The 9,489-nt window shown below is 41.3% G+C and overlaps 1 protein-coding gene across 1 annotated transcript; it reads right to left on the bottom strand.

The window, feature by feature from the left end:
- Window positions 1-539: 539 nt before the first annotated feature.
- LOC308641164 (olfactory receptor 9I1-like) lies at window positions 540-1,484 on the bottom strand (the record flags this gene model as incomplete). Its single annotated transcript, XM_081279474.1, has 1 exon — window positions 540-1,484. One exon carries the CDS (start codon window positions 1,482-1,484, stop codon window positions 540-542), a length of 945 nt encoding a protein of 314 aa, XP_081135600.1.
- Between the last annotated feature and the right edge of the window lie 8,005 nt (window positions 1,485-9,489).

Raw genomic sequence — 9,489 nt, 5'->3', positions numbered from 1 at the left:
GAATGTGAGAATAGGAAAGATAGTAGAATTAAACAGACATTATTACTGTATGCATGTATATGATTGCATGACCAATGTGATTCTGCAACATGTACATTCAGAAAAATGAGAAATTATGTCCCATCTATGTATGATATATCAAAGTGCATAAATGCATTCTATGTCATATATAACTAATTAAAACAAATTTAAGAATTAAAGAAAACATTCAAACTATATCTAGAACAGGTAAGAAAAATAAATCTTATATTCTATATCACATTGTTATTTACAAATGTGGTATTCCATTTCTCTTGAGCCTAGCTGAAGGTCTCTCAACCTTCAGTCATAGCAAGGCAGAAATTTGTCTGATAAGAAAACTGATACAGAGCATCTCCAACTCAAGGTCATAGAACTAACAAAGTTCCAGAACCCCAAATTCCATTTCTCTGCTTCACGATATCTTAGTAATCATGAAATCTAGTTGATGTTTTAAGAGAGTGAGATTAAAAACTCAAAGCATGACTTGCAGGGACTTCTGGCCTGATGAAGCACCAGCCTTACTCCGCTTGGGAAACCCTCACAAATCTTTTGAAGACTTTCTTCAGAGCCTCCTTCACTTCCTTGTTTCTCAGGCTGTAGATCATGGGGTTTATCATGGGAATGATCACAGTGTAAAACATTGACACAATCTTGTCTTCCCAGAGGGACTTGCCCATGTTACCTTTCAGGTAAATGAATATGAGTGTCCCAAAGAATAGAGCCACCGCCATCAAGTGAGAAGTACAAGTGGAGAAAGTCCTGGCTTTACCACCGGCTGTCTGAATCTTCAGAATGGCCCAAATGATGAACAGGTAGGATATAAGAATCACGAAAACGCTCAAGATGATGACCAGGAAAGCAAAGAGGTAGATGACCTGCTCCCGGGGTCTGGTCTCACTACAGGCCAGTTTCAGCAGTGGTGGAAGGTCACAAAAGAAGAAGTCCACTTGATTGGATTTACAGAAGGAGATGGAGAAGGTACACCCAGTGCGGACCACGGAATTCACCATGGCACCAGCATATGCAGCAGCCACCAGCCCCAGGCGGGTCTGTGGTGTCATGGCTGTGGCATAGAGGAGGGGATTACACACAGCCATGTAGCGGTCATAGGCCATCACAGCCAAAAGGAAACACTCGGTGCTACCATAGAATGTAAAAAAGAAGAACTGGGTGGCACAGCGCTCATAGGTGATGACCGTCTTCTCAGTCCTCAAGGTCTCAAGCAACTGAGGGACAATAACAGAAGAGTAGCAGATGTCCAGGAAGGACAGGTGGCTGAGGAAGAAGTACATGGGAGTCTGCAGCTGAGGGTCACTCTGAATCAGCATGATCATGCCCAGGTTGCCCCCCATGGTGATGAGATAAAAGGCCAGAAACACGAAGAACAAACATAACTGCAGCTCTGCGTGAACCTGGAACCCCATCAAAATAAACTCCACCACGCTGGTGCTGTTCTCTGCCATGAAGCCAAGGTCACCTGCTGAAATAAAATAATAAATCTCATTGAGGAGCCACTAAGGTGACGAAGGCTGGATTTAATCACTGCTCAGTAATATAATGATTTTTTTTTTAGATTTGTAAACTACTGTACATTTTTCACAAACTTCGTTTCACTTGATCCTTCAGAAACTCTGGGAAGCACATGTTGTTAATCCCACTTTTGACAGAAGAATATAAGGGAAAAAAGAAGTGAAGTGATTCATTCAAGATTCATCGTAACCAGGCAAAGCCAGGGTTAGAGTGTGCTTCTTTGAATACTTCCAAACACTTGCAGGTCCCATGTTAGAGGCTATATCAGCTTCACATAGAGCCATAAACTACTGCATTGGAAAAACCCTAGTGTTATAGTCAAAAACCCTAGTGTTACAGTATTAAGGACTGGGCTTTGAAATCACCAGGTTTAAATCCTTTCAGACCTTGAGCAAGTAATTCACTTGTCTGACCCTAGGCCTCCTTCTTGGTTCAATGGGATTACAACCCAAAGTCTTAACATTAAGGTGAAGGATATATTTGCATACTGTGAATGGCCCTTGATCTCACTCACACTTAGAATTATGTTTTCCAAATGTGGTATACATACAATGAAATACTATTCAGCTATAAAAAGCAAGGAAATCCTGTTATTTGTGAAACATGGATGAACCTGGAAGACATTACATAAAGTGAAATAAAGCCAGGCATAGAAAGATAAGGACCACATGTTCTCCTCATACATGCTATCTGAAAGTTGAACTCAGATAAGCAGAGAGTAGAATAGTATACTCAGGGTACTAAGGAGATGCTGGTCAAAAGAAAAAAAATGTCAGTAAGTTCAGGACATCTATTGTACAACAAGGTGACTATAGTTAATAGCAAGGTATACTTAAAAATTGCTGAGAATAGGTTTAAGTGTTCTCACCACAAAAAAAGTATAATATATATTAAGTATCTTGATTTAGCTATTCCACAATGTGTGCATATCTCAAAACATTGTTATAAATACCATAAACATACACATTTTTTCTTGTTAAAAAATAAAAAATGATGAATCCATACAAAATTTTTTTCTTAATTATGAGATAATGGGAATGACACACTACTAGATTCAGTCTGGAATCTACTTATCACCAAGTCCACAGCCCCCTGGAGTTCCAACATCAACTTTGCCTATGTGCACCTAAGCACAGTGAACTTAGATGCTAGACAGAGGGACATAAAGAGCAAGCACAGTTAGAACCTCCGCAGCCTGCTGCTTGCCAAGTCGCTTCCCCATCTCTGCTCCTGCCAAGCATTATGGCCTGGTTTCCAAGTGCTCTTCTTATTCCCAAGGACCTGCCCCAATTAAAAAAAAAAATACCAGATCATTATCAATCAATGAGATGCCTGCATCCTGCCATTCCAGAATTAGCCTGCAAAACTCATTAAGGGACAAAGCCGTCACATGGAGTTTACAATTCTAATACAGATGGGGTTCCTGCCAGGTACAATCTTGTCTCTGTGCCTTTGGATGCTAATAATTTGGGGAATTGAAAATATAGAATGTGGACTTCAAAGATAATTCCTCGTATATTCTTTTCATCCTTGAAACAAAACCTGAATTTGAGAAAAATCTCCTATTGCACTTCAGGTAAGTAATAAATCAAACTTTGATCAGTGTTTGGCAACAATGCTCTAATGGTAGAACAAAGGCCAGCATCTGATGAGGACTTTTGCCTCACACCAAGTTCTTAATAGTATAAATATTTAGATTGTTTTCCTGTTCTGAGGGCTAAATCTTATCTTGATCTTCTCCCAGAACAATGACTTGCTGTGTTCTTCAGAGTTCAAGCATATCATCCTGACCCAATGGAAAAAGAATCTGTATTCATGTTTTTATTCAGTAAGAATCTACTGAGAACTTACCCTGTACCAGGCTCTCTTCTGATTGCTTAGAACAAAACAGACTAAGAAAGATCTCTGCCTGTGGAGCAGACATTGTAGCAGAACCGTCTGTATACAATATGCTTTAAAGAGAAGAAATATATTTTCTACCATGATAGCAGATGACAAGTTCTATGAAAAGAAATGCAGGACGTGGGGAATTGAGGGTATGCAAGTAAGAAGGATATTGAACAGGACCATCCTAAAGCTCATTGAAAAGCAATGTCAAGCAGAAATGATGAGATCAGATAATAATTATTCACATTTATTTGCACACACTATTTACCCAAAATAATACTTTAAATGACATTTTAAAAAATAGCAGTAGACTTTCCCACTCCCATTACAAAATATGTGAAGTTTTTTCAGGTCCTTTTGAGACATGTTTAAAGACAACATTCTTCAAGAGTATTATCCTTCTAATAAGAAAGAGAAGCTCCTGAAGTACTGGAAGTTCCATAGGGAGCCCAGGATAACTAGCATAAAGGTAAGGCTGGATCCCAGAAATAGAGCACAGTGGCCAGGAAATGGGCCCTGAAGATACACTGAGCTTGTTTCAAACCTGGGCCTAGCCATTTCCATTTGTGTGAACTTGGACAAATTCCTTGACCCCTAGAATCAATTTTGATACCTATTCAATAACAATAATAGCACTGCTGTGCTTTGAGGAAAAGATAGAATTCATGGCAACACACTGTGCCTAATACAGAGCATATCTGACACATGAAATTATTACAAAAATGGTTTTATAACCCTTTGGTTCTTCAACTGTTAAGAAATTTAATTTATCACTGCTTTATTGCTGAGCAAAATCAGTCTCAAATTGGGTAAACCACTCTCTCAAAATCATGCAGTTAATAAACAGCACCAGGGTTTCCACCTCTAAATCCACCACACTTTCCACTAACCTAAACCATGGCCCATACTTCAGCTGGACACATAAACTAAATCGGTTGTACTTTTATCTTTTGGTAATAATTATAATGAGTGACGTGAGGAGAGTGCCCAGGATGTTAACTATTGCTCTAGGTATTTCATGTAAACTGCTTCATTCATTCATTTCTCACAATACCCTAACATAGCCCATCTTCTTACAGACACACAAGCAGAGGCTGACAGAGATTAAGTCGTTTGGTTAGGTAAACCACCAAGCAGGGATTTGAATCATGACCTGTCAGACCCCAAGGTCATGCTCTCAATCATCCCCTTGTTCATGAGTACAATAACAATGAGAGTTACCAGGCTGTGGACACTTTTTTTATACCCAGGACTTTTCCAGTAGTTTTACAAACATTACCCTCTTACACTTGGGGCAAGGAGAAGACTAATATTAAATAAAAATCTTGGCAAATTACCCTAGTTCTGAGTTGGAAGCACTGCCTAGTTTCTCCTCCTTGTAACCTCATGGTATTTTGTGTGTCCTATCTGCAGGAAGGGGAAGGCAGGAGAGGTGCTCAGGCTTACAATCAGAATGGAACTCCTAACCAGGAGTCTCACCCTCTCAGAACATCCCCTCTATTGCAAATCCATTCTTCCCTAATCCCCCATTATACCTCTAGCACAGAATTAAGTTGAAAGACGACAGTCATGTGAACATGCCCTGATTACCATCTGCTAGTAGATACTCCCCTTTTTCCCAAATCTCATTCCTCATTTTTAATTTATCTTATCTTGCTGCATGTTGTGCATTTTTATAAACCACTTTAAATCTCTTTTGGAAAGAGGTATTGATGAATAAATAAATACAAAATAAAATTGCCCATTTGCTGGATGCCAGAATAATCAGAATAATTATCCCTATCAGCATCAGGCCAATAACAGTGCCGCCAGAGCACTCTGCCAAATGGGTTCTGGAAAGACAATGCACAAACAGGCATTCAGCCTAAATCAGACTCATCTGTGTATGGATGATGGAGAAAGGCAGATGCTCAAGGAGAAAATGGAAAAGCTGAAGGAGGTCTTCAGGTCTGCCATACTACAGCCAGCTCCTGAAATCTTAAAGTCTCAAGATAGCTCCCTAGGCCTTCATTTTGAGACAGTGTGGGGAGAGGTTCTCCTAATCCATAGCAAACCGGATGAGATCCTTCTCGGCATCAACTGTGTCCACTTTAATGAGCAGAAGAAAATTTTGAGGGAAACCAAGATTTTCCAGTGGTTTCTGATCTTCAGAAGAGCTACCATATTTTTTCCAAAAATTATCACCTTGCCATGTGATACACAGTCTAAATTCCTAAAACACTGCTGAATGATTTATAATTCTAGGCAGAACAGCCTTAATCAATTTCCTAATAATGAAGATTAGGGAAAACAGCAACTGCACCATAACATCAAGGTGGGAAGAAGAACCATGGATGTGTGTGGCCTTAGAAGAAAGTATTTGGTCCCAGGCATTCAGAAAAAACTAAATGACCAGGAGAGTATGAATAGAATACTGAAGAATCAGTTTCCTGTTTTTGAAGCCCCCAAAATAGTTGAAATCATTGGCTTCTAAGGACACACCAGAAGAAAGTGGGTCTTGAATACCATCATATTCAGGTGTGCAAACACTTCACTTCTGGGGGCCCTGCTATAATGTGGCTCCGTAATTCTGGGTCACCCTCCACCGACATTAGTAATGTCTGCCCAAGACTCACAGCCTCATTTCTATATCAACCAACAATACACACAACTAAGATACGTGATCCTCACCCACTTGGAAGCTAAAGGAGATTGTCTGCTCTTTGAGATTATCAATACTCCCCAACCCTCCTCTTAATCTCAGAAAACTAATGGGGGTTTCAGAAGAAAGTTCAGTGGACCTTAATAGGCTCCATCTGTCATTCTGGAGAAGAAAGAGTACTGTACTAAGAACCAAGAGGCTGCTAAGAATCAAACAAGAAAATGCACAGGAAGATGATTCTAAAATTAAAAAAGTTTGCACTTGCAAGGGATTTCTATAAGTGCCCAGAGATCAGCTTTATAATAGCACATGCTGTGGGAAATAAATAGTCATGGATCTGAAGAGTATTTATATAGCTCAGTAAAACTAATCCACTTAGATCCTCCAAGTCTGTTTAAAGTTGTCTTTAAATGGTGACATGGAAAGGTGGTGTTCTATGCCTAAAGTTATGTAGCCAGTTTTCTCGGCTGGAATCATGCAACAAAAATTTATAAAGGCTTTGCCCATGAACTCTGCGCCAAGCAGCATACTGGACACCAGGGATGTAGTGAGAAATATTTAGAACTAAACAGACATGGATGATGGTGATTTGCCCTCTGCCCCATAATCGAATTGGCATCCTCTGCCTGTGCTGTCTTAAAGAGGAAAGAGGAAAACAGATGAGGGATAATGTTTTGGCTGCCTCTCAATGTGACAGGGACAACTTGGACCCTCAGGATGTTTAAATGATGGGAAAAGTATGTCAGTTCCTTCTGCCACGTTTGAAATGGTTCAACTTAAGGATGAAAATAGTTTCTATCCAAGGGCTCCCTGTTACCCTCAGAAAACATTAGTTGATCATTTTCTAATTGAATAAAAATTCATCAAGACTTAGAAAAAATATATTATCTGGCAATATATTGCACTGAAAATAGCAAAAAAAAAAAAAAAAGCAGAATCAGCAAGGTATCAAGGAACTAAACTGCTTTGAAGTTCTGTCACAGTGGGGTCAAATCCCAGCCAGTCACTTAAAGTCCCTGGATTTCAGCTCTTTGTTCTATGCAATGGTCACGATGCTACCTAAGCCACGGGAGTGTCGTGAGGATGAAGTGAGATGAAATATTGTGGGTTCAGAAAAGGACAGTTCTGCTGCATACGAGAGAAGATGTGAATTCCATCCCCCAGATACTACAAACTGCTCATAATCCCTCACTTTAGAACATTATGGACCTGTTACCTCATTTGACCCTCACACAGCCCATTTTCAGATACAGAAAGTGGGACACAGAAAGTTCAATGGAATTGTCCAAGGGCCACACAGCTAGAGAAGCAAAACTGCCAGACCCAGGACATAGACCCTTCCTACCACACCACACGCCACAGAGATATGTGTACCCTATATGAAATAGCCAGGGGAGGGGACATGAAACACGGAGATCTTAAGACTCTTCCTCACTTTGTGATCCTGGAATGAGCTTCCATAATGGCATATAAAGTCTGCCCAAACACTTACCCTTCTCCTCCTCCGTCCTGCTCATTCTGACCTAGCTTCTTCCCAGATTGAATGCAGTGGAGTTTTGAACTTAAAGGAGCCTCAGAAGGTGATGGTTTCAACCTCCTGCCTTCAGAGGTAATGATGTAGTATTACCTCCATCCTAGAGATGAGGAAAGGTGAGCCTGAGGTGAGGAGCATCTTGCCCAAATACAGTCAACCAGGGGGAAAGGTTGGGGTAACTAGAGCCCAGGTCTCCTGCAGCCTGAGGAGATGCTCTTTCTGCTGCCTGGGCTGCTCTTCCTGTCAGAGAACACAGCTTTTCTTATTCCAGAGCTACTGCCCTTCTATCAAGGGGGATTAGGAGGGGAGAGGAGCTGTGAGGCTGAGGATTCTCGACAGAGCCCGTCTTACAAAGCAGGACTGTGGGCATGGGTTTTCATGAGCTCTGACCGGGGCTCTTTCACCCCCTAATCTCCTTGAGCTTCTCCCAGAGTCAGCATCCAGCTGACCAGTTTCTAAAGGAGAGACCTCAGTTCTCTCTACTTAGAAATGACTGAGCCAAGCACAGAACATTGCTCCAAAGACTCTGAACTGCAGGGATCTAAGACTTACCTGCCACCCAGAACAGAAATCTCCTCTCTAGCATCACTGACAGATAATTTCCGAGCTGACAGTGATCCTTTCTGACCAGTTACATTTATGCAGCCTGAACAATTCCAAGGATGGAGAAATTACTCTCCCAGGAAGGAGTTTGTTCTGTTTTGAAGCCTGCCTGTAACTTTCAGCTCTCTGTAAGGTCAATGCTATCACACTGGATAACTCCAAACACCTGACAGAATTTTACAAGTTTCTTAAGAGATTCCACAAGAGCTTTCCTTACTCTCCCCACTTTCTCAATTAGAATCCATGACATCTAAATAGCATCCTTAACCTTTTCATGGCATGCCACCTACTTTGTGACTTCTGATGCTAAAAACAATCACCTAAAACACATTGGAGAGACATTATCAGTCCAGTGTTTAAAAGAGGAAAGTCCCAGCACATTGAATTCCCCAGAAAAAAATCACACTCAGTGTTGACCCTACTTTATAAAGGAAACCCCACTTCAGAAGAGAGGAACCCAAGATTCAGATTGTCAAGTACACTTCTAATCTGGACTGTGGTTCATTTTCTCTCTGATCTACCAGAGCCACACTCACCTTCAGCAGCACCAAGGGCCCTCCCCAGTCCAGAAGCCTGGGTGAGTGCAGGCAGGGTGTGGAGACTAAGTGGCTCTTCAAGGAGATGGAAAAATGGACATCATCAGCACCTGCAGCTCACAAACCCCAGCACTCGCAAGAGCGACCGTCAATAGGTGCTGGATCTCTGCCCTATCCTGGGCTGGATCCTTCACCCCAAGAAGGCAATTAGAAGACGGAGGCAGGGGGATTGCCATTGACGGGAGATTCCTAATCAGGCCCTAAGCTTCTAATTAGGCTTCTCCAACTCCCAGAGGAAAGAAAACTTCCAAAAAGGGCCCATGCACTGTTCGCATTCTCCATTCCACCCCGTCAACCTTCATCCTGTCTGGAAGCCTCCACCGTAATTCAACTTCACCTTGGGGTTGAGGACGCTACTTCTGTGTTCTGCTCTCTGAGGAGTTGTCATGAACCCAAGGTGACCCATTCTGACCCACCTCCTTTATAAGACACAAGTGAAATGTGTATGTGAAGTGGCCTGCTTACTCAATTATTCAACTAATATTTAATTAGCTATAAAAATAAAATACCTAGAACAGTACCCAGCACACCATATTAATTTTATTTATGTTTAGTCTATTGAATCACCTAGAGAAATCCTATGAAGTAGATACTATTGTTATAGCCTACCAAAGGGTGAACTAGAGAGGTGAAACAGCCACTCACATAGGAAGGGGAAGGGCTGAGATTGCAACCAG

The sequence above is a fragment of the Spermophilus citellus genome (assembly GCF_964194105.1).
Source record: "Spermophilus citellus genome assembly, chromosome: 2".
Classification (NCBI taxonomy): Eukaryota; Metazoa; Chordata; class Mammalia; order Rodentia; family Sciuridae; genus Spermophilus; species Spermophilus citellus.
The sequence above is the reverse complement of the archived record's forward strand: the minus strand, read 5'-3'. Positions and strand labels throughout refer to the sequence as shown.